This window comes from Sorex araneus, chromosome 3, assembly GCF_027595985.1.
Source record: "Sorex araneus isolate mSorAra2 chromosome 3, mSorAra2.pri, whole genome shotgun sequence".
Classification (NCBI taxonomy): domain Eukaryota; kingdom Metazoa; phylum Chordata; class Mammalia; order Eulipotyphla; family Soricidae; genus Sorex; species Sorex araneus.
In genome coordinates, this window is record NC_073304.1 from 85,616,732 (window position 1) to 85,641,712 (window position 24,981).

A 24,981-nucleotide genomic window follows, 5' to 3' on the forward strand; every position below is an offset into this window, starting at 1 on the left:
TCTTTCTTTCTTTCTTTCTTTCTTTCTTTCTTTCTTTCTTTCTTTCTTTCTTTCTTTCTTTCTTTCTTTCTTTCTTTCCTTCCTTTATTGAATCACCGTGAGATAGTTACAAGCTTTCATGTTTGGGTTACAATCACATAATGATCAAACACCCATCCCTTCACCAGTGCACATTCCCCACCACCGATATCCCCGGTATAACCCCCCTCTCCCACCCTCCCCCTGCCTCCATGGCAGACAATATTCCCCATACTCTCTCTCTACTTTTGGGCATTGTGGCTTACAACACAGACACTGAGAGGTCATCACGTTTGGTCCATTATCTGCTTTCAGCACACATCTCCCACTGTGACTGATTCCTCCAGCCATCATTTTCTTAGTGATCCCTTCTCTATTCCATCTGCCTTCTCCCCTCCACTCATGAAGCAGGCTTCCAGCTATGGGGAGTTACTTCTTTTTCCCTGCTGTGTGGACCCTGGGCCGGACCCCCAGATAGAGCCTCGCTAACACTGCCCCCTCCTGGTGAGATCTGGGATCGAGGGGGAAGAGGATGGAAGGGAAGAAAGGACCCGGGAACAGCCCCGGAAGGAGAGGGAGTTGCTGCCACGTCTGTGTCCTCTTGGGACAAGTCGCTGCACTGTGCTTCCCTGCTGCCCAGGTTGTCTGTCGTAACAGAAAGCAGTAAGAGTGCAGGAGGTTAAGAGAAACGGTTCTGGTGTGACAGTACGTAACAGAGCCTCTGCTCATGCCACAGACAACGTGAACTCTTCAGTGTGTTTGATTTAAGAAACTCACTGGCACATCTGCAAGGTACCTTCAGAGCTTCTGAATTAAAAGGAGAGTGCTGGCAGCTGGAAAGATAGTCTGGGGGTAACTGTCTTTTCTTGCTTTACACTGACCCCTGTTCTGTCCCCAGCACTGCATGGTCCTCCAGAACACTGTAGGAAGTAGCCTCTGAGCACTGCTATGTGCCCCCCCCCCCCCGCAAACAGAGAAGAGCAAAGAACTAAAAGGATAATCCTCAGGGTTGTGGGAAAAGTCAAAATGACCCCTGAGCACTAGATCACCCCTCTGGGAGGTGCAGAAGTTCTTTCCTATCTTCCCCTCATAACCCCATCTATATAGAACACAATGCAGAGGGCGGAGAGATAGCACAACAGGTAGGGTGTTTGCCTTGCACGCAGCCAACCTGGGTTCATGTCCCTGCATCCCCCTATGCCCGCCCCCAAGCACTCCCAGGAGTGATTCCTGAGTGTAGAGCCAGGAAGTGACCCCTGACCATTGTCAGGTATGCCCCCCCCAAAAAAAAAAAATGAACAAAGTTACAAAACCCAGTGCAAAGTGAGTCTTCCCAGGTGTGGAAGGTAACGGTGCCTTTCGCTTGGCAGCTGTGTCGGCTCTACAAGTTCATTGAGCAGAAGGGAGAACTGCCCGACCTAATGCCAACAATCAATTCGCTGACGAAACAGAAGACTGGCGTTGCGCAGCTGGTGAAGTACGGCTTGAAAGATCTGGAGGAGGTTGTCGGCCTGCTGAAGAAACTTGGCATCAAGTTACAGGTTTGGCAACGGGTGTCTGACGGGAGTGGTGGCTTTCCCAGTCTGTAGCATGCCCAGTAGGCTGAGGGGAAATGGGTGACCCTTCCTTGATGCCAGCTGTGTTCCTTTTGTTTTTTTTTCTGCTTCCCACAGTATGGAACACTGAGTATCTCTATAATTATGTTTGCCTCCGATCGGAATTTCCTTGCAAGCATCATGCCTCCCCCACCCCCATAGACAGTGCTCCCTCCCGCTGTCAGCGCCTGGGACACCAGGACTGGTAGCGAGTTTCTCTCTGCCAGACTCGTGCCCTCCGTGTGTCTAACTGACCTTGCCCCTTCACAGGTCCTGGTCAACCTGGGCCTGGTCTACAAGGTGCAGCAGCACAGCGGCCTCATCTTCCAGTTTGTGGCCTTCATCCGCCGAAGGCACAGGGCCGTGTCGGAGATCCTGGCGGCCGGCGGCAGATACGACCTGCTGGTGAGCTGGCGGCGCCCCGGCCCATGAGTCTGTCCTGTGCTCGTCTCAAAGCTTCCTCAGCTCGCGGTTCTGACGCTTCTCGTCCCTGGGGAAGCATCAAACCGCTACTCCGCTGAAGCTGGCACCTGTGTGTCTTTCATCGAGGCACAGAAATGCCGCGTGACCCAGTCTGTCATGATTCCCACTTTTGGGTTACTGCGGGGGAAGGCTAAGGAGATGGCGCAAAGGGCTGGAACGCATGGGAGTGACCCCCAGCAACCCTGGGTGTGGCCCCAACACCAGAACAAAAATCTCTCTGCCCTTCACCTCCCTTTGTGGTTGTTGCTGTGGTCGCGGTGCTCACACACTGGCAGTACTCACTCGAGTCACAGCCGCAGAGCTGCAGGGCTCGGAGACACTCGGTCGTGGTATGCTTGTGGCCCCAGGGACCACAGAGGGCAGAACCACCACGGCTGTGCTCGGCGTGTGGGGCCGTGCTGGGGAATTCAGCATTGTGCCCCTTAGGCACAGGTGCTCTGCCCACAGGGCTCTCCTCTGGCCCCTTAACTTCTTTCGAAATAAAGAATTCTGTGGGAGAGAGAGTATAGAGGTGATGGCACTTGCCTTGCATCTTGCCAGTCACAAAAGATCCCCAAGCACACACAGGAGTGACCCTTGAGCACAAAGCCAGGAGTAGCCCCTGAGCACTGCTGGGTCTCACACACACACACGTGCACACACACACACACACACACCACCCCTGCCCCCCGAGAATAAAGGTTCAGTCAAAAAGGGCTCCATGAGCTGAGTGCATGCTTTACATGTGGGAGACCCAGGTTCTATCCCCAGTACAACATGGTCCCTTGAGCACTGCTAGGCATGGCAACCCCCTCAAAAAAAAATAAATAAATAAATAAAAGGGTTACAGGAAGCTGCAAAGGTGTACAGAGAGATCTTATACACACTTCATTCCGTTTCCTCCATTGATTAAGCCTGGCATAACTACATATGAGAACAGGCAGAGGACTTTGATACACCATTGAGTATGCATGTGGATTCCCTCATAACTGCCAGCCAAACTCAGAGCTTTTTGTTCATCATAGAGATCGGCTTGTGTTGATATTTTCTGGTTCAAATGGCATAGAATGGCGGAGCCAAAGACCATGTAAGGGTAAAGGTGCTTGCCTTGCAAGCAGCCAGCCCCAGTTTACTCCAGCACCTGGTTCCCTGAGCACTGCCAGGAGTGACACCTGAAAACCTGCAGGTGTCACTCAAAACCTACCCTCCCACCCCCCAAAAAACAATAAAAATGCCCATTTTTTTCTTTTTTTTTTAATTGAATCCCCATGAGCTACACTTATAAAACTTTCATGTTTGCATTTCAGTCATACAATGATCGAACACCCATCCCTCCACCAGTGCACATTTTCTACCACCAATGTCCCCAGTATCCCAACCCCACAACCCACCCACCCCCTTTCCACCTCTCCCCCTGCCTCCATGGCAGACAGTTTCCCTCTTACTCTGTCTCTACTTTGGGACATTATGGTTTGCAATACAGATACTCAGAGGCCATCATGTTTGGTCCTTTATCTACTTTCAGCACACATCTCCCATCCCGAGCGATCCCTCCAACCTTCATTGACTTAGTGATTCCTTCTCTATTCAGCTTCCTTTTCCCCCAGCTCATAAGATGGCTTCCAACCATGGAGTAATCTTCCTGGACCTGTCTCTACTGTCCTTGGGTGTTAGTCTCAGATTATGATATTTTATATTCCACAAATGTGTGCAGTCATTCTATGTCTGTCCCTCTCTTTCTTACTCATTTCACTTAGCATGATACTCTTTATGACCGTCCACTTATAAGCAATTTATAAATTTCATGACTTCATCTTTCCTAACAGCTGCATAGTATTTCATTGTGTAGATGTACCAAGGTTTCTTTAACTAGTCATCTGTTCTCGGGCACGCGGGTTGTTTCCAGATTCTGGCTATTGTGAACAGTGCTGCAATGAACATACAGGTGCAGATGTCTTTTCTACTGTGCTTTTTTGCACCCTCAGGACATATTTCCAGAAGTGGTATTGCTGTTTCATTTGGAAGCTCAATTTCTAGCAAAAACACCAAATTAAATGATATAGAAAGTTACCTCCCTACGTTATCCCACCTCATTTCCATTTATTTTATTTATAGTACAGTGGTCTTAAATAATTCTTTTCTGCACACTCAGACTCACAGCACTGTAACACTGTTGTCCTGTTGTTCATCAATTTGCTCAAGCGGGCACCAGTAACGTCTCCATTGTGAGACTTGTCGTTACTGTTTTTGGCATATCGAATATGCCACGGGTGGCTTGCCAGGCTCTGCCGGGCGGGCAGAATATTCTCAGTAGCTTGCCGGGCTGTCCGAGAGGGACAGAGGAATCTGGAGGCTCTCAGCCTTTTCGGCATCCTTCATGGGGAGGATGAGGAGTTACTGCCTGCGTGAGTGTGCAAGTCTGGAACCCAGACCCCGCTTACCTTGCGGGGTGGAGTGGGATGACATGGCCAGGTATCCCCACTTAATCTGGGATGCCACTTGCTAGGAGGCCTCTATACATTGGGTGACTGTGTCACCGCACTCAGCCTCTGTCCAGCACTGGATGCCGAACAGTCTTCTGCCCTGCGTGGTTGCCCCTTTCTTGGTCTTTCACCAGAGACCAGGCTTTTCTTGAGACTCTTTCACTGGTTCTTGGCATTTCTGGGCAGATTTCTCCAGCCACCATTCTCTGGGTTCTCTGGGAACATGTCCACGCCCCAGGGAGCATGTCCCTTCATATGGCATGGTCCCTACCCACTAATCCCCCTGCCTTTCCGCTTCTCTTCACTTCCATCTCAGCTTGGCTTACACCCAGTGGCCAAGATTGTTCGCTGCCCTTAGTACAAGAAATAGGGAGAATTGTGAATTTTGGTACAGAACCAGAACACCCATAATTGTGTCGAGTAATATTGACTATAAAGAGACAGATGAAATTAACTTTGATCCAGTGTCTCATCTAATTTGGTATACCCACGAAACTATATCAACATGTCATTCAAACTGTTGTTATCTTCACTTTTGCATTTGGCATCTTTGCAGCCAGCGCTGATTCGATGTATTGATTCACAGTGACCTTCATTCAAACATTCCAGCCACGTGGCTCGTGGCTCATGGCTGTCCAGCTCCCTTCCCTACATGTACCAGCTTACTTCTCACACGTGTCCACATGGCTCCTCACTGAGCCCGTGGCTAAGTTGCCAGCATTGTGTGCCCTCTCCTTGTTGACACCCATACTCTCTGTGGCTTCTGCATTTCCTAACCAGAGCTGTGTGTGTGCCCACAGGTCCCCCAGTTCAGAGGCCCCCAGGCGCTGGGGCCAGTTCCTGTTGCCATCGGAGTCAGCATCGCTATCGAGAAGATCTCTGCCGCCGTCCTCAGCATGGAAGAACCTGTGAGTGCAGCTGCTCGCCAGGGCGCTGTGTCTTTCATGTGGTCCACGGAGTCCCTGTCGCAGCAGCTAGAGACTGGCAGTTGGGGGATTTTCTTTGCCATGGCAGACAAGGTCTTGGTGTCGGTCATGGAATTTCCACCCTGAGCCTGGGAGACCGTCCACCTCCATCCCTAGCCTCACTTGACTCATCTGTCACGCTCTGTGTAAATGAGAGATTTTTGTAGTTGTCATCAGAGGCCCTTTTCCTCAGATAGAGCTAAAAATAGTGCTTTGTCCCTTCTGTTTCCCCTGGCAAGATTAGTTTTCCCAGAAGAATGTCATTCTAATGGTCTTGGGCAGCTGCCATAATTTCTGCTATAAGAGATGGCTGTAGGGGGTGGAGAGATAGTACAGGGGCGAAGGCACTTGCCTTGCATCCTGTCACCCCCTGTTGGATCTGCCAGTACTGCCTAAGGGCTCCTGAGCACTATGGGAGTCATTCCTGAGCCCAGAGCAGGAATGGCCCTGAGCACCGCCGGGTGTTTCCCAACCCACCCCCCCAAAAATGACTAGGTACCGGGGAGATGCTCAGAGGGCACATGCTCCACATGCAGGAGCCCTGGCTGTGATCCCTAGAACTGCCTGGTCCCCCAAATACTGCCAGGAGTGACCCCCGGGTACCACTGAATGTACCCTCAAACTAAAAAAATTAACAGTAGAGGTCATTTTTCACTACGTCATATCTTTTGGGTTCTCCAAGTAGAGACCTTTGCCTCCCCGCGGGGGCTGCAGCCCCGTCTTCCTCCTCTAAAAGCAGCCACTCTGTTTCCCATCCAGGTTACAATAAGCTCTTGTGACCTCCTGGTGGTCAGTGTTGGCCAGATGTCCATGTCCAGAGCCATCAACTTAACCCAGAAACTCTGGACAGCGGGAATCACAGCGGAAATCATGTACGACTGGTCGCAGGTAAGGCAACACCAAGCACCTGAGTGGCGGGTACATCAGCAGGGAAGCGCTCTGAGGCTCAGCTCCCACTCTCTCTGCTCCTGTCGAAACTTTGTTATTCTCTTCTGATTTGTCTCCTAGCAATTTACCACAAACCTCAGTTTAAAATTGCATAAGCCTATGGCATTTCACTGAGGAATCATTGTGGATTATGTGCCAGTTGGACTTTTGTTTTGTTTTGTTTCTTTGCAAAAAAAAAAAAAAGTGAGATTTTGTTTTGTTTTGTTTTGTTTGCAAAAAAAAAGTGAGATGTGAAGCTTTTTTTTTTTTATCATTGCGTTAGTATTGGGCTGGAGAGATAACACAGTGGTAGGGAGTTTGCCTTCCACACAGCTGACCAGGGTTCAGTTCCTCCGCCCCTCTCAGAGAGCCCGGCAAGCTACCGAGAGTATCTGGCCCACACGGCAGAGCCTGGCAAGCTCCCCGGGGCGTATTCAATATGCCAAAAACAGTAACAAGTCTCATAATGGAGACGTTACTGGTGCCCACTCAAGCAAATCGATGAGCAGCGCGATGACAGTGACAGTGATACAGTGTCAGTATTAAAACAAGATGTAATGATATGGGCAGGCAACGATCATGCAGTGAGATGTGGTATTATCTTGTATTTCTGGAGTTTAGAACTCCAGAGTGAGGGCAGAGGCATAGCCCAGCGGGCACAAGTGCAGGCTTTCCATCCGGGGACCCAAACTTCTTCCCCAACAGGCCATAGTTCTCTGAGCATCGCCGGGACAGACCCCCAAACACAGTGCTGGAGTAGCCCTTGAATACTGCCAGATACGGTCCAAACATGAGACCCCCCACTCAAGTTATCCCCCTCAAAAAGAAGAAAAAGAAAAGAAAATTAAAAAGAAGCTCAAAATCAATTTTTACTATGCTAAAATCCAGGTGTTGACAGGCTGGGTCCTCCTGGAGGGGAATCCATTTCCTCTTCTTTTCAGCTCCTCCTCCCCGGCTCTCTGGTCCCTTCCTCTATGCCCCAACTCAGGAGCAGAGCGTCTTCTTCCTCCCTCACCCTTCCCATCTCCCTCTTACCAGGTTGCTTGTGAATGCAGTGCCCACCCCCCTAGGGCAGTCCAGAATGACCTTCCATCTCAAGATCCTTGACTTTGTTGTCATTTGTGTGATTTGCTTCTGTTTTCATTTTGGCGCCCTGATTTCCAGCACTGTTTAGGGTGTGGTTTCAGGCATGTAGTGTTGTTATACCATAGCCGCCTCCTAACTGGGGCTACACCTTGGGGGGGGTCACACCTTGAGATGCACTGGGGTTACTCTCCTGGCTCTGCACTTAGGAGTCACCCCTGGCGGTGCTCAGGGGACCATATGGGTTGATGGGAATCGAACCCGGGTTGGACGCTTGCAAGGCAAACGCCCTACCTGCTGTGCTATCACTCCAGCCCCTCAGGGGTCATTTAGTCATTAAATGTCCACCACTGTCAACAGGTCCGCCCTCTGCCACCCCTTCAGCAAACTCCGTTCCATAGGCCGACGCTGTTGCCGCTGGCCACTAGTTTTACATTCCCTCCAGGCTTTTCTTTACGCTCCAGAGACTGAGCAAGCTCATTCTGTGTGGTCCTTCTCACACCCCCTTCACCCTGCACAGCACCCTCAAGTCCTGTCCGTGTCACAGCAAACTGCAGGATTTCGTCTTTGCTTGCAGCCAGGTCCATAGTGTGTCACGGGCTACAGCTTCTCTATCCTCCCCCTGGCGCCCTGTCTGCAGAGTCACTTTCCCGGGGCAGGCCTCACGCTCCCTGTGGTAGGGATGAAGATGCTGTCTAGCCTGGCACACTGGCCCGAGGCCTCCTGTGTACCATTTGTGGCCTGCTCCTCCCTCTGTTCCCCCCCACCCCACCCCCGCAAGCCTGACACTGCTCTGGGTGGAGCAGTGAGGAAAGCAGTGTCTCGAGTCCCCACCTTCAAGAACAGACTTTTATCAGCTGCACTGGCAGCTCACGGGGTCCTCTAGGGTACCCGGAACACGAAGAGGTGCAGCAGGGAGACAGGACCCTCCCCACCCTCCCACTGCTGTCCCACATTGGTGTTCCTGCATCTCAGAATTATTCTGAGACTCACAACAAATGGCTCAGCCAGAGCAGACTCCTTGTCCATGTGTTTGTTTGGGGGCCGCACCAGGCTCTGCTCCGGAATCACTCCCGTTGGGGGCTCAGGGGACCCTCTGGGATGCCAAGACTCAAACTTAGGTGGGCCACATGCAAGGCAAACGCACTACCCACTATACTACCTCTCTGGCCCCCAAAGTGACTGTGGTCCATCCTACATACACTTCCTGCCTTTCGTGCATCTTCGCTTTCCCTTGAAGACCCTTTCACTGCATGCGTGTCCATGTGTGCACATATGTGTACGTTTGCATATTGTATAATTCGGGGCACCTTCCATTCAGGGTGAAGCTCTCAAAAGCCTTGTTGTCCTGCCCACGCGTTGTCTTGTCCATGGCCGCAAACAATAGTGAGAGTAAGGAAAGCCAGCGAGGACTTTCTCCTCCCTTGAATTCTCTGCTTAATATTTACAGCCCCTGGAGTCAGCGTGTTTAGAATTTCACCCTGAAATGCTGCTGTGTGCAGCGCTTCCCCCAGGCGCTGCTCCCCAGACTCTGTCACCTAGCCGTATGTGTGTATGTTTCAGTCCCAGGAGGAATTGCAAGAGTACTGCCGGCATCACGAAATCACCTATGTGGCCCTCGTCTCCGACAAAGAAGGAAACCACGTCAAGGTAAAGCCCCTCGAAAGCTTGTCCCAGGACCATTCGATTGCCCCATCGGATGTGGGTGGGAATCCACGCCTTTGCTCTCTCCCTGAGCTCCAGGGCATAGGAAGCAAGCAGGTATCTGAAGAGCATAGGGGAAGGCATCCTTTTTCATCTTAACCTTACGATGAGAGAGAGAGGGGCTGGAGTGATAGCACAGCGGGTAGGGCGTTTGCCTTGCACGCCGCCGACCCGGGTTCAAATCCCAGCAACCCATATGGTCCCCTGAGCACCGCCAGGGGTAATTCCTGAAAGAACTAGGAGTAACCCCTGTGCATCGCCAGGTGTGACCCAAAAAGCCAAAAAAAAAAAAAAGATGAGAAAGAGATGACAAGAGTTTTCCTCTACTTTTCACCTCTTACTCCTCTATCCTTCCAAGAAACTCGGAATCCAAGGGCTGACACCTGCTGACAGGCATGTCCTCTGGCAGCTTCTTACCGGTTTTCATTAAAAATGCTCGCAAACGTGCATCCTCACCACTTTGATTTGTATAGTCAAAGGGGGAGCTATATCAACATTTTCTTCTTCCTTTTTCTCAGAATATCTTTGTCTGATTATGACGTCATGGTAATGCTGGCACCCTGTAATGGAATGGGATCATGTCCTTGCTTCTGTTTTCTGCAAGTTTTTTTGTGCAGTTTTTTTTATATTAGCCACATGTTTTGTCAAACTCACAGGTAAAACCACAACACCTAAGAGCAGCGTGGTTTATGTAGCTGCTTTCCTCCTAGATGAGTTTTGGTAGACAATGTTATTCTTTCCCAGAATATTTTCACTTCATCTCAGTTTTCAAGCATTCCCTTTTATACTCTGTGAATCTGTTATAGCATGCTCTCTTTTATCCCTAATACTGCTGAGAAATTTATAAATTTTGTCTTTTCAGAGAAGTAGTTACTGATGCTACAGATTTTTCTCTTTCTTTTTTTTTTCATTTTCTATTTTATTGGTTTATGTTCTTTATTGTTTTCTGACTTCTGGGTGTATTTTTGGGTTTTTTTCCCTAGTTTTTTAAGATGGAATTTTCAGTCAGGAATTGACAATGAACAGCCTATAGGCCAAATTTCACTAAGAAAGTATAGTCTATTTTTTTTTAATGGTATGTGAGTTACAAATCATTGTTGCCTCTTTGTTTAAAAGAAGAGAGGCTGGAGCGATAGTACAGCGGATAAGGCGTTTGCCTTGCACGCAGCTGATCTGGGTTCGATCCCCAGCTGCCAGGAGTAATTCCTGAGTGCAAAGCCAGGAGTAACCCCTGTGCATCGCTGGGTGTGACCGAAAAAGAGAAAAAAGAGTGGGGCTGGGAAATGAGTTCAAGGACCGAGCACAGACTTTTTGTGCAGGAGGCCTGAGCTTAAGCCCCAGCACCATATGGACCCCAAATACCACCAGAACCGCTCCTGACTCCTGAGCTCAGAGCCAGGGGTAGCCCCTTAAGCACGTCCACACCTAAGTCATAAGGGTTAATAATATACTTATTAGACACTCCTATTAGATGAGTAATAAATATCAGTTAGGTCATATTAGTTTCCTTACTAAAGTCTTCTCTACCTTTCTTTAAAAATCATTTTTGCCTACTTATTCTATTATTCATAGAGCAAAGTGCTAAAATCTCCAGCTGTATCTGTGGATTTAGTTTCTTTTAGTTGTTTTTTTTTTCCCCTCATAGCATTTTGCAGCTCTTCAATGAATAACACCCACAGTCCCCACCTTGCCAGGCCGACCTTCTGCAGTGAGGTCTTAGTTCCAGGATGCCACATTCATCTCTGGTGGATGTGATCTTGTTCCTGTTGGTTCATTGGTTTGGCTTTCCCAGCTATTCTGACTCTTGCCTCTGTCTCTGTTAAACAGTGAGCCAGTCGCACCATTTTCATCTTTAAAGGCCCAAATACCACTTTATTCATCCCGTGACAAGCCAGTAGCTCCCCTTTCAGTTGTCATAACCAAAAATGTTGCCAAACATTGCCACATACCCTTTGGGGAGCAAAAGTAAAAAAAAAAAAACTAACTCCAAAAAGCTTGGGAGTTGAGAAGATAGCATGAAGGGCAGAAATGTATACTTGGCATGCAGGAGCTCCACATTCAATTGCTAGTACTTCATGGTCTCCTGAGTATGTATACTTGGCATGCAGGAGCTCCACATTCAATTGCTAGTACTTCATGGTCTCCTGAGTATGTATGTATGCATGGCCCAAAAGCAAAAAAAAAGACATAAGCCTAAACTGTGCAGTTGGGTGACTGAGGTACTGATTCAACCTGTAGATCTTAAAAATGATGGTTGTTTCTCTCTTTAAGGTTAAATCTTTTGAGAAGGAAAGGCAAACAGAAAAACGTGTGCTGGAATCTGATCTGGTAGAGCATGTTATGCAGAAACTGAGAAACAAAGTCAGTGATGAAAGGACTGGTGCCAGGTAACAAAAGCCCCAAACTATCAGGAAACTTGCCCACAAGTTGTATACTTACCGAGAAGTCAGTTTGAGGGACTGGAGCGATAGTACAAGTGGGTAAGGCATTTGCCTTGAATGTAGCTGAGCTCGATTCAGTTCCCAGAATCCCATATGGTTGCCCAAGCACCACCAGGAGTGATTCCTGAGTGCAGAGCCAGGAGGAACCCCTGAGCATCGCCAGGTGTGGCCCCCAAACAAAACCAAAATAAAACAACAGTTAGAGGCACCCAGACATAATTCCAAATGCATGCTTTGCATGCTGAGTCCCTGAGTTTTATTTTTCAGCACCAGTAGGTATAGTCATAGTGACCCCCAGAACCCCTGGGCTGGAGCAACATCACAGCACCAGGCCCAACCATTGAGTGGCCCAGCCCTGCTGGCCAAGTATCTACAGGAGTGGCCCCAGGGCCCCCTAAGCAGTGCTTAGAAGGCATAAGATTCCCCTCCACCCCCACCTCCCACACCTGCCAAAAGAAGGGGGATATTCTTTTGGAAATATAGACCTGAATAACTTTGTTGTTGTTGTTTTGGGGTCATGCCCAGCAGTGCTCAGGACTTCCGCCTGGTTCTCTCCTGATGGGCTTGGAGAACCATGTTAGGTGCCAGGGATCGAACCCTGGTTGGCCACATGCAAGTTAAGCCCCACCATACTATTGCCCTGGCCCTGGATAACTTTCATTTAACCCGTCTGTTGCTTCTGAATAATTCAGCAGCTTCTATCACCCTCTATATGACTAGGCAGCTTACTATTATTAACGTTGGTTCTTCATGTCACAAAATGTTTCGTCACTTTGAAAGGCAAGAAGAATCAATATCTGTCTGCCATTATCTTACTGGGTCTGTTACTCAGTGGATTTTGGTGGTATTTTGTATTTTTGCAAGGTGTATTCTGGAGAAAGATCTCATATATTCATGATAGGAATATAATAGCTGCAGGTATCTAGACAGGGAAGGACACTTGCCTGACACGAGTTCAATCCCCTGCACCCCATATGATCCCCTAAGCCCTGCCAAGAGTAATCTCTGAGTGCAGAACCAGAGTAAGTCCTCAGCACAGTCACGAAAAGGAAGGCAGGCGGGGGATGGGGTTGGAGGGTAGAGAAAGGGAATGAGGAAGGATTCAAACCCCTCCTTGAATTAGTTCCCTGTTTTCCCCAGATACAATGCTATTAATTCATAGTCTTTGAAAGAAGATTCACAGCATTTGAAAGACTCTCCATATTTACCAAATATTCTCCCTAGGGTGAGCCAAGGTTGTGGCCATCACGAAGGTGGGACAGGCTCTTGTTGACATTTCCTCGTATTGTGAGGGGAGCGGAAGGAACACCCGCTACATCTCATTGAAATTAGCTTCCTCTGTTGAGCCAGAATTTCAGACCCACCTGAATAAATCATAACGTTGTCATCAGACATTTGTTAACTTGAAATGACAGTCCTTGTCATTTTTGCTTGCTCTGGACCAGAAGCAAAATTAAGTGCAAATTTTTGTTGTTTTTCCTACCCTACTAGCCAACGTTTATTAAATATCCTTATATTTAATTTTAAAAATAATTCGCTATCGGTTGTGTTGCTTTTGCATTACTGGGTTTTTTTAATTGTTTTTATTTGCTTGTTTTTAGAGAAGCTTCCGATAATCTTGCAGTACAAAATCTGAAGGGGTCATTTTCTAATGCTTCAGGTACTAATTATAATCTGAACATAAAGCTGGAGGGTTACGTGTGTGGTGTTTGCTCTAAGCACTCAGGGCTGTGACCAACTGTTATATCAGAGATGTACACATGCTGTATGTATATGTGTGTGTGTGTGTGTGTGTGTGTATAAAAGTGTATGTATATATACACTTTGGGGTTGGGGACCTCCCTGGAAATGAGCTGGTGCCCATGGACCACTCCCAGGAATTCTGGGCAGGCCTGAAGGCCTGGTTCTCCAGCCTGTGATACTTGGGGAAGGGAATGTGGGGGGCACCAGAGCTACCTGGGTTAATTTTTGGAGCCCCCACATGCAAAGCATGCACTTTGGCCTTTGAGACAGCTTAACAGAGCCTGAAATACGTATATATGTGTATATGTGTGTGTATATATATTTGGTGGCTCTTTTGATCCTGGGACATCTTGATCTTATTTCCACAAGTGCTTTGATCTTCCTTCAACTCAATTTATTATATATATATATGTATATGTATACATATATACACACACCCATATATATAGTTATTATAGTTATTTTTTAAGAACATACTCAGTAGTACTCGGGACCACGTGATGTCAGGGACCTAACCCAGGTTTCCTGTAAGCAAAGCATGCTCTCCAGCCCTTCTGAGTTACTCTCTGGCCCAGAAATGTATATTTAAAGTAACTTATACACAATTCATTGCACCCTGTGCTGTGAAACTCCTCAAAAATAATAAAATAACTAGGATTTGGTGGCTCTTTTGATCCTGGGACATCTTGATCTTTTTTCACAAGTGCTTTGATTTTCCTTCAACTCAATTTATTATATATGTATATATATACATTATATGTATGTATATACATACATATATATGTATGTGTTTATATATAGGTTGGGGGAAGGGAGTCCCACACCCAATAGTGCTCAGGGTTTACTCCTGCCTCAGTGCTCTGAGTCACTCCTGGAATCATATGTGGTACTGAGGGTTTGAATTGGAGCTGGCCAGACAAGGCAAATTACTCCCTTTACTGTCTCTCTGACTCCATGATGTAGATTTTATTTTAGATTTATTCGGTTGTGGTTTGGGGGCCACACCCAAGAGGGCTACTCCAGGAGCCGTCGGAGTCACTACTGGTGCTGCTGGGATGTGCCCTGCTGGCAGTTGAACACAGGCCTCCTGCATGCAAAATCAAGTATGTAGACAACATGCATGCATTTTGTTTTCCTAAAAGCCAAGAGCAAAGAGTGGAGTAATTAAGGCTCTTCTTTGATCCCATCCATCAGCCTGACTGAAACAGAAGTGTCTGAATTCAGTCCACAAGAAGATATAATGGATGTTTAAAAGAAAGTGGCCCTAAAAAGAAAAAAAAAAAAAGAATGTAGCCCTTGTTTATTTATTTCCATTAGCATTCCCTTTCTGCCACTAGCAATTTCAGATACTTTAGGAATTTAAGATTCAAAAGAGGAATTGAGGTGCTCTGGGTGCATGAGATCTTGGCGACTCATCACTGTCACCCCCATCTCCACACCCACCTTGGGGCTGGAGTGATAGCACAGCGGGTAGGGCGTTTGCCTTGCATGCAGCCAACCCGGGTTCGATTCCCAGAATCCCATATGGTCTCCTGAGCACCACCAGGAGTGATTCCTGAGTGCAGAGTCAGGAGTAACCCCTGTGCAGTGCCGGGTGTAACCCAAAAAGCAAAAAAAAAGAAAAACCATCTCCACACCCACCAGATAAGGCTGGTGGTCCGGACAGAGCAGCAAATCCACAGGATGTTGGGGTTCTGAGCTCCTCTTAGGCAGTTGCGGATAAAGAAAACAGGCATGGGAGCTGGTGAGAAAGCTCAAGGGGCTGCATGCATGCTTTGCATGTGGGAGGCCTGGGTGACCCGCATCCGCCAGTCTCTGGAGTATTGGCAGGAGCAACCCTCTGAGCCAGGTGCTGGGCATGGCCTTGCATGGCCATAAAAACAAAAATATATAAGAGAAGACATAATCTAGCACTTGGAATCACACCAGAGTGGATCCTCTAATCACCAGCACTCCCCTGGAGTGTTATGAGAAAGCTAAGAAGTAGCTAAGGCCAGGAACTCTGAAATTCTTTGTTTCAGGCTTGTTTGAAATCCACGGAGCCACAGTTGTTCCCATCGTGAGCGTGATAGCCCCAGAGAAGCTGTCGGCCAGCACTCGGAGGCGGTATGAGATGCAGGTACTGGTCCATTCTCTGGGCTTCCAAGGTGGGCTAGGGAGGAAGGAAGGAAACAGGAGACAGTAATAAGACAGAGTTTCTTGGAAACGTCTTTCCACTTCCCTAAGAATGGGTGCGCTGTCTCCATGAGAGAGAAAGACTCGTGCTTGCACAGATGATCAAGATAGACTTCCTAAGAGACCATTATGACAATGATGGTTGGAAGGGGTCACTCTGGATGGGAAATATGTGCTGAAAGTGGGTAAAGGACCAAACATGATGGCGATGACCTCTCAGTATCCGTATTACCAACCATAATCCCTTGGGGGGGCAGGGAGAGAGAGAGAGAAAAGGGTGGCAAGAGAGGAGACAGAAAGAAATAGGGAAAGAGCAGAGACAGAAACAAAGTACCTGCCATTGAGGTGGGCAGGGGGGCGGACAGCAGGGTTAGGGGGGTATTGGTGGTGGGAAATGTATACTGGTGGAGAGATAGGTGGTTTTGTAACTGTATCTCATGGTGATTTGATTTTTTTAAAAAAAGGGGGGGGGAAGCTTCGCAAGGAGAGATGTTTCCTGAAGAATTTGATCAAATAGGCAGCGATAAGGGAATTCCCACAAGAGGGAGAACAGGAAAGCAGTACAATGAATGCCAACAAGCACCATCAGGACACCTGCATCGAGAGAAGCGGCTGAGTGTTAAGAATAATATATTTATTTTGAAATGTTGTTCGGCAGAAACACAAAAGGAGAGCCCCTTACCATTAGAAACGCTCCTATTCCTCGGGATGTTGGGTAGAAACACATTTTTCACCTCGCTCTCCTGCTCCATCACCTGCCATATCTCAGTCCATACTTATTGCTGACACCTTGTCTTTTTGTAAATTCAGGCTTCAAAACCTCCTGCTTGCAATGCACCATTTCCCTGGGCTTTCATGAGGTGGAATATCAAAAAAAAAGAAATACGCAGATTATTTAGTAGGTCTCACTGCTCCTGTGATTAAAATATGTTAGACCTTGATCTCTCTGAGGTCTATTAAGAGCAAATCCTTAGCTCTTTGGGGTCCCTCCAACGTTTGGGTTTGTCATCTATGACTGTCTTCTGGCTTTTTTAATAAAATGACAAAAAAAAAAAAATGGCTGTTTTGACATGTCTAAATTCTCATGTTTTCTTCTTGCCAGGTGCAAACCCGACTTCAGACCTCACTTGCCAACTTACATCAGAAAAGCAGTGAGATAGAAATTTTGGCTGTAAGTGGCTCTCGGTGAACATGTTGAGCACTGACTTTCTGTCTCAGCTTTGAAAGTCGGTTCCATCAAGGTCAGGGTGTCCATACTGAGATGCAGGCCTCTCGTTCCTCTAGGTGTGCCCCATATCTGTGAGTCTGAGAGGGGAAGGGAGAGAAAGAACACTGGTGTTGTTTGCTTCATGGTTCAGCCTTTGCCTCACTAAGCCTGAACTATGTCATGTTGGACTTTGACAGTGCCAGGTGTGGATACTGCAAGTATCAGCTCCCAGTGCTGAGATATTACCACTTCCGCCATGCCAGGCCCTACCAGTCTATTCCCGCTGCCCCATCCTAGGTAACACCATAGTCACAAGCCAATATGCGCTGCCTCAGTTTCCCTGGACATGACAGACATTTCTGTTTCCAATAGGTGGATCTACCCAAAGAAACCATCTTACAGTTTTTGTCCTTGGAGGTAAGATGAACTCTTCTGTATTTTGAGATCCTTAATCTTAAAATCCGAAAGCCGGGGCCAGATGGTACAGCACGTTAGGCACTAGCCATTTGCTTCAGTTGATCCAGGTTTGATCCCCAGCATCCCCGATGGTCCCCCAAGAGTGATTGGTCCCTGAGTGCCTCCCAGTGTGGCCCAAAATCCAGTAAATATCCCAAGGCTCTGTTGACAATTTTTCAGAATACTGAAATGACATTTTCTTAGTAATGATTACTGGCAATGCCAGGAAATTTAGCAACTTGTCCCTTTTGTGTGACAAGATTTTTTTTTTCTCTATCCTCAGATTAAATACTACTGTGCCCCAGGAACATCTTGTACTACGCTTTTCTGTTGTCTTATAAGTGTATGCCACTGTCCACAAATTGTACTACTTTATGATCTGCTTAAATGATGTTCAGCCGAAGCGCTATCTCTGATTCATACAAAATAAACAGTGGACAGAAATAACCAGTCTGAAGTCACATTAGCATACTGAGCCTGCACCACTGCTAGCCAGGCTCTGGCAAACTGGTCTTTTTTAAGGAAAACCAGTGCTGCAAACGAACAGTTGGGGGGAGGAGGGAGAGGATGGGCTCTCCCCTCTCATTCTGCCTGATATACTTGAAGGGGGACAAGCATTGGCGTGTATTTCATCGTGACCCAGAAAAAGCCAGTTAACAGTCCTGTTTTAAATCATGCCTATTTTTTCCCTAGTGGGATGGTGATGAACAGGCATTCAACACAACTGTGAAGCAGCTGCTGTCACGTCTGCCAAAGCAAAGATACCTCAAACTAGTCTGTGATGAAATTTTTAACATCAAAGTAGAAAAAAAGTAAGTTGCCAGGTATCATAGGCTTCCCACGGGTTAAAACCCAGGGAGGGGTTTGAGAGTGAACAACACTTAATTGTCTGAAATGTGGCCCTTATGTCAGAACTGCAGCTGGCAACAAGGAAATCTCACTCCAGACTGTGAGATCTTTAAGGAGCTTGTCAGTAACTCGGGGCAGTCCTGGCGCTGTTGTCCCCATTGTAAGTTTAAGTTTTGTAGATCTCTACTAGAAACGCTTGAATGAAAGAAACTAGCTGAGACTGCTTTGTTCCGTGCTCCGGTTCTTTTACAACCCCGTGTGAAAAAGACAGAAATGAAGCCTTGTGAAGTGAACAATGGTCTTTTCATGTGGGCCTTACACAGCAGAACTTTATCAGTTAGATCATTTGTTAGTGAATAGCCTTGCATCTGGTTTTACATGAAACAGAACTTCTACAGTTTTTTCAATATTCTAAAAATAATTATTTAGGGCCAAGGACCTGGCTCAGCGGTAGAGCTTATATGCCTTGCATGCATGAGGCTCTGGGTTTAATCCCTGGTGCTATCAAAATAAGAAAAATGAATAATTTGGAGGTCAGCATATGTAACTCAGTGGCAGAGTGTGTGCCTGCCATACTTGTTTCAGTGTTTGATTCCTGAAACAAGGGCCAGAGGTTCCTTTGGGGTGAAGGATGTAACTTGGATGCTTAGCTCTACAAGCTCAAGTTCAATCCCCAGCACCACATTGCCCATTCAATATCATTAGTCCTGATGGCCTGGGTCCCCCCAGCAATTCTGGGTTGAGTTCCTATTAAAATTAACAATATAATTGTACTCTGTCCTTTAGAAATTATGCTGAGCTTACCTGTTCTCTTTTGCAGGGTATCGGTGCTATTCCTATACAGCTACAGAGATGACTACTACAGAATCCTATTTTAATCCTGTTCAGATAGGAGCTGATACTATGAAATGTTGTACATTCATTAGAATTCTAAGTTAACTACATTCTAAGCAGCTGCCTACAAAGCTGGGCTTTGTCAGTTTTTCATGTGTAATATATTATAAAATTATCTTTTTAAATATAATGCTTTCATATATCTGCTGCCTTTTCATTGTAAGTGATTAAACCCTGAAAGTGTTATGGAACTGAAAGAAAAAACAATCTTGTTCTGCCACTAGTCCTGCTAACTCTGTACAAGGAAATTTCCAAGGGGGCCAGGAAGAGGGCCAGGAACTTGCTCTTCATGAGGCTACAGTGGCCCTGACTCTAGTTCAAACCCTAGTACCATCTACAGTCCCCTGAATACCTCCAGGGAACACTTCTGAGCACTGAGCGAAGAATAACCCCTAAGTATGGCCAGATTTGTCTCAGAGTTCCCCAAAATTTAAAAATAAAGGGCATAAAAGACCACTGTGCTGGCATCTGGCTCAGTGGTAGAATACCAGCCTCACTTATACTTGTGTGAGAACCTAGGTTTGATCCCTGGCACTACAAAAAGAAACCAAATATCATTAACTTGGAATCTTCATTCTTTTATGATTGTGCAATAGACATACCCCAAACTCTTTTGTTTGCTTAACCAGAATTCATTCATATTTGTCAAAGGACCCATGATGATAAAATTATACACCCACCTGAGGATAGTGCCCATAAAATGCACACAACTTTTTGTAAAATTATCATGTTTCAATTACAATAACCTACACAAGCTAAAATATCTACTCAGAATCCCATCATTCCAAAATTAGTAGTCACTGCCAGAAACTTAATATAGGGTGGGGAAAAGAACAGAGACCATCAGTGCTGATAAATACAGGTTTAATGATACACTGCTGTTCACACACATGGTCTGAGACCTTACACTATAATTCAGACATTTACAACTATGGAACACAGGCCAGTTGGCAACTTAAAATAAACTGGGTTCTTACAACTACCCCGTAAATACAGTTGTTTTTCCATCCAAAATGATGCAATCTCCATGAGAACAGTTATTATAGGGGAACCAAATACCTAACTATGTGGTGAAAAGTTAAAAAAAGGAAAAAATAGCAACTCTGTGGCTGGGGGAAGCAGGAGCTCCCGGGTCCCTCACTGTGCTGCTTTGCTCTTCTTACTCTTGCTCTTTTTGTCCCTCTTCTTCAGACCGTCCATGTTAGCTCTCAATAGGTTTGAGTAAGCCTAAAAGGAAAAGAGCAGAAACTTAGTGGGAAGTTTCCAGTAGGTTAGCAGCTACATTATTTCCTTGATTTGGGACAGCCAAAATCAGAAAGCCTTTCTGACAACAAAAACCACATCGGACGAAAAAATGCCCAAAGAGGAACACGCCCGCAGTGCACCGCACCTCGTTCGACAAGCGAAAAAGGAAAATACTGTTGCCACCGTTTTATTCAAATACTCTATAGGCCGAGCATGTCTACAGCCTCAGACAAAAACAGCTTCAAAATCTAAAGACATTATCAGTTTTGAAAGTAAAATTGAGGCAGCCAACTTTTATTCAAGAAATATTTTAAAACATAGTAGAGCATTACTCATGTCAGTCTGGACCCAGTGTTGAATATTATGCTGAATCTTGCTTGCCTGGAGAAAGGAGATACAAGGAATACCAGAAACTCACCATCTGAAACTTATTCACTTCTTTGGAGCTCACCTGGAAAGGGAGGCAAAAATGTCATCCTTATTATCTACGCAGGTAGGAATCATCTGCCCAGGTGTAACTGAAAAGCTCATACTCACACCCTGACCTCAAAAATATTTCTTCCCGGGGCTGGAGTAATAGCACAGTGGGTAGGGCGTTTACCTTGCATGCGGCAGACCCGGGTTCGATTCCCAGCATCCCACATGGTCCCCCAAGTACTGCCAGGAGTAATTCCTGAGTGCTGAGCCAGGAGTGACCCCTGTGCATTGCCGAGTGTGACCCAAAAAGAAAAAAAAAAAAATTCTTCCCAATTGTACTGTAAAGGCCATTTTTCCCTATTCCGTTTTCCTCCACTGTTGAAACATGCAAGTAGCTCTGCATGTTTTCACATGAGCACCACACCAAGATGGGACAGAGGCAGAAGTGGGCTTGGACGAAGAAGCTCTTCTTCCCACCTCCTTGCTCTTCCACACATGGCATGGAGGTTCCCCCCTCTGGATCCTGGGAGGTGTCAAAGGACTTTCAGTATCAGCGTTTTGTGTAAGATACTTTTAAATGACTCCCTCTTCACCTATCCCTAATCCTATTTTAAATCTACCCTCTACATTGTATAAGCCTACTTAAGCAAAATACAACTATAACATCGAAAAAAATTCTACCTCTGAAGAAGCCTTAGGTTTTCATATTTCATGATACCCAACTTTAAAAACCACATAAGCTTGCTTTACTGTAAAAGTGCTCTCAAGGTAACTACCAAAAAGAGACTCATTGGCTAGTTATGACCTTCACTCTCATGAATATCCTATGCTGATGTGATTAAAGAGTAATTAGGTTCTACCTCAATATAATAAAGACATTTTGAAATTCAGTCTTTTTTTTTTTCCTTGTACACCCAGAGATGCACAGGCGTTACTCCTGGCAGTGTTCAGTAGACCATATGGGATGCTGGTCCCCAATATGTTTATTTTACCTCCAAAAATATCAGGTGAACTAACAAATATGACTTCTATTTCCTCCATTTAAATTTTACTCTTGAAGTTTCTACTACTGAAGGTACCAATCCCAAAATAGGGCCTGGAGAGCAACATACTGAGTATTTCGTTTTTATTAGGGGAAAAAGGAGTTGGTGTGCCATGCCTGGCAGTCCGCAGAGTTTATTCCTGGCTCTGCTCGGCAGTACTTAGGGCATCATAAGTGGTGCTGGCAATCAAATCTGGGTAGGCCTATATTATCTGTGCAATTCCAAATGTTTTGGTTGTTTTTGCCTTTGGGCCACACTTGGAAATGCTCAGGGATTTCTAGCAGTGCACGGGGGAATATCTATTTTCAAATGACATAATTTTACATGTAGAAAATCCTAAAGAGGGGACCAGAGAGATAGTTCAGCAAGTAAGGCACTTGCCTTGCACAAAGCTGGCACTGATCTGCCCACACCCTACATATGGTCCCTGCAGCCCTGCCAGGAGTAAGCCCTGAGCACCACTGAGTGTGGCCCAAAAGGGGGGGGGGGAATATATATTGACATTACCACTGTGGCAAAAAGTATGACGGATCCTCAAAAAAATTAAAAAGAGAACAACTACTATATGATCCATCAACTCCAAATCTGGGACACTCTCCAAAGGAAACAAAGATACTAACTCAAAAAGATATCTGCACCCCATGCTCATAGCAGCACTTTGCACAGTGGCCAAGATATACAAACAACTTGTGTGGAAGGACGAATGGATGAAGCTATGGTGCACGTGTATTTTGTGCACCCGTGGAAAGCGAGAAATCCTACCACTCATGACAGTACAGACAGAACTAGAGGGCATTATGCTAAAAGAAATGTCAGAAAAAGACAAATCCTGCATGATCTCAGTTTAAGGTGGGATCTAAAAACAAAAATCAAACTCCTGGGGGGAAAAAAATGAGCCTCCTGGTTATGAGAGGTGGAGTGGCAGGAGGTGGAGGGACTGAAGGTGGAGGGTCCCAAGCAAACAGAGGCCCATACCCCAACGACGTAAGGAGCAACATCATGCCTTGAATGGTGCCATCACCATTCAAGGTTTGATTCATTCGTACATAATAAATAACCTGACGATTACACCAAACTCTGTGGTCAGACCTACTGGAATAGGCAAAGAGTTCTTCTAAGAAGGGTAAATGTTTTTGTTTCTTTGGTTAAAAATCTCTTCCAGGGAGGTTGACTGTTGGCTGAGCCCGTTACAGTCAGCACTGCAAAATCTGTAGGAATCAAACCATTCCACCACTACTCAAGGCACGCCACAGAGATGTAACCCCATTGTCTCCCAAGGAAACTGGGTCAAAATCCAGGTTCCCAAACGTCCCAGCCTGCGATTCTACTAGTCTTTAACTCAACCCCAGCAAAACTGCGGTGGTTGAATCCCAACTCACCACGGTGCTGATCTTCCTCTTCCCATCGGTGGCTCTTAACAGACACTTGTTGTCGGAGGGCTCAAACCCCTCCACGGACCCCTTTCTTGGGATGGGCTTGGTGCGACCGTCGTCTGTGGGTGAAAAGAAAATTTGTCCCGGTCAAAAGTGGTCGCCACTGACAGGTGGACCTGAGAGAGAGGTCACGAGACTACAAAGCGGCCCTGAAACCCAGTTCCCTGAGCTACATCCCCATAAGCCCTGGCTCTCACAAACTAGGGGAACACCAGGAGGGGCAGGTGACGCCCACTCAGAGGTCAGGGGCTGGAGGCGTGGCCACAGAATCAAAGCCCAGCCACGCCTGGGCCTCCCCCGCCCCCCCCCCCCCCCCCCCGCAGTGGGGATCGGTTTAGGCAGTGGAGCCAGCAGGGCCACGGCTCTAGCCCTGGTCCGGGGACGGGTCCTAGTCCCAGCTCCGGTTCCGGTCCCAGCCCTGGCCTAAGTCCCAGTCCCGGTACCAGCAATGGCCTCAGACCCAGATCCAAAAGGGTCCCAGCACATGGCCCGGTCCCAGCCCCAAAAATGATCCTGATCCCGGCCCCAGCCCCAGATCCAGACCCAGAGCCAGCAACAGTCCCGGCCTCAGACCCAGACCCAGCCCGGACCACATCTCAGCCCCTAGACCTAACCCCGGATCCAGACCCGGCCCCGGGCCCGTCCGGCGTTTCCCTGGCCCCGGCCCGGCCTCGACCCTGACCCTGGCCCTGGCCCTGCACGGCCCCGGCCCCGGCCGCGGCCCCGCCCTGGCACGGTCCAGAGTCTCCCCGGCTCCGCCCCGACCCTGCTCCGGCCCCGGTCCCGGTCCCAAACCCAGACCCAGACCCAGACCCAGACCCAGACCCGGCCCCGGCCCCGGCCCCAGACCCTGACCCTGACCCTGACCCTGACCCTGCCCCTGCCCCTGCCCCTGCCCCGGCTCCGGCCCCGGCCCCGTCCGGCGTCTCCCCGGCCCGGGCCCAGACCCTGTCCCGGACTCGGCCCGGCCCCGTCGGCGTCTCCCCGGCCCGGCCCGACCCGGCCCGGCCCCGTCCGGTCCCCCGGCCCCGCGTCGCTGAGGCCGGCCGGGCGCCAGCTGCTTACACTTCTTCAGGGTGATGAACACGCTGCCCGACAAGCGGCACTTCTGGAAGAGCCTGGTCAGCTCCGTCAGGAACTGCAACGAAACAGACCAGGCCGGTGAGACGACGCCCGGTCCCCGCGGGTCCGACCCCAGAGCCTCCCGCTCGGCCCGGCCCCCGCGCCCTCACCTGCTCGCTCTCCAGCAGCACCATGGCTGGCCTCCCGCAGTCAGCACTCGCCGCCGGAAGGCCCGCCCACGGTGGGCGGGACTTCCGCTCCTAGGTCGGCCGCGTTTCCACCAATCCCCGCCGCCGCCTTCTCTAGCAGCCGGCCAGCCTGCTCCTGCGCTGCAGGACTCCCGCGCCTGTCGGAGGAGGGGCTGGGGAGGAACCTGAAGGTCCTTGGCTGCCCCAGTTTCATCAACCAGAAATCCACTCACCCCAATCACCGTGAGCGAGGGAGCGAGCACGAAAGATTCGATAGAAACCGATAGTTGTGTATCATTCAGCTAGATTGGGCCAGATACCTGGCAGTCCAGTGTGCCTCCCTTCAGCATCTTTAAAGTGAGGCTCTTGGGTCACAGAGATAGCAACAGGGCTTGAGGCGCTTGCCTTGCAGGTGGCTTACCTTGGTTGGATCCCCGGCACTACAAGGACTCATTGTGGTGATCCCTGAGCTCAGAGTCTGGAGTAAGCTCCAAGCACAGCAGGGTGTGCCTCCTCCCACCGTCCCCCGACCAACCCCCTCAAAAAAACACTAAAGTGAGGACAATAACGGCACCCATAGTGTGGTTGTGA

At 48.0% G+C, this 24,981-nt stretch overlaps 2 protein-coding genes across 4 annotated transcripts in view; one reads left to right on the forward strand and one right to left on the reverse strand.

Annotated features, from left to right (window-relative positions):
• EIF2AK4 (eukaryotic translation initiation factor 2 alpha kinase 4) overlaps positions 1–19,142 on the forward strand; it is a 102,196-nt gene extending 83,054 nt beyond the window's left edge. For 2 of the 3 annotated variants that reach the window (XM_004609562.2, XM_055132441.1), the window contains exons 28-39: positions 1,389–1,559; positions 1,884–2,018; positions 5,359–5,466; positions 6,283–6,411; positions 9,097–9,183; positions 11,509–11,624; positions 13,280–13,338; positions 15,443–15,540; positions 16,699–16,767; positions 17,176–17,220; positions 17,953–18,071; positions 18,929–19,142. In XM_004609562.2, the coding sequence (XP_004609619.2) occupies positions 1,389–1,559; positions 1,884–2,018; positions 5,359–5,466; positions 6,283–6,411; positions 9,097–9,183; positions 11,509–11,624; positions 13,280–13,338; positions 15,443–15,540; positions 16,699–16,767; positions 17,176–17,220; positions 17,953–18,071; positions 18,929–18,986 (1,194 nt within the window). In that variant the 3' untranslated portion in view covers positions 18,987–19,142. Of the gene's footprint in view, positions 1–1,388; positions 1,560–1,883; positions 2,019–5,358; positions 5,467–6,282; positions 6,412–9,096; positions 9,184–11,508; positions 11,625–13,279; positions 13,339–15,442; positions 15,541–16,698; positions 16,768–17,175; positions 17,221–17,952; positions 18,072–18,928 lie in introns of those variants that run through there. The other variant, XR_008629295.1, reaches the window with a different exon arrangement.
• Positions 19,143–19,849: 707 nt separating this feature from the next.
• On the reverse strand, positions 19,850–24,459 carry SRP14 (signal recognition particle 14). The gene is made up of 5 exons (XM_004609563.2): positions 24,373–24,459; positions 24,206–24,278; positions 23,087–23,199; positions 20,666–20,698; positions 19,850–20,229 (listed from the first exon to the last, which is right to left on the reverse strand). Exons 1-5 carry the CDS (start codon positions 24,394–24,396, stop codon positions 20,140–20,142), a joined length of 333 nt encoding a protein of 110 aa, XP_004609620.1. The 5' UTR covers positions 24,397–24,459; the 3' UTR covers positions 19,850–20,139.
• Positions 24,460–24,981: the final 522 nt, after the last annotated feature.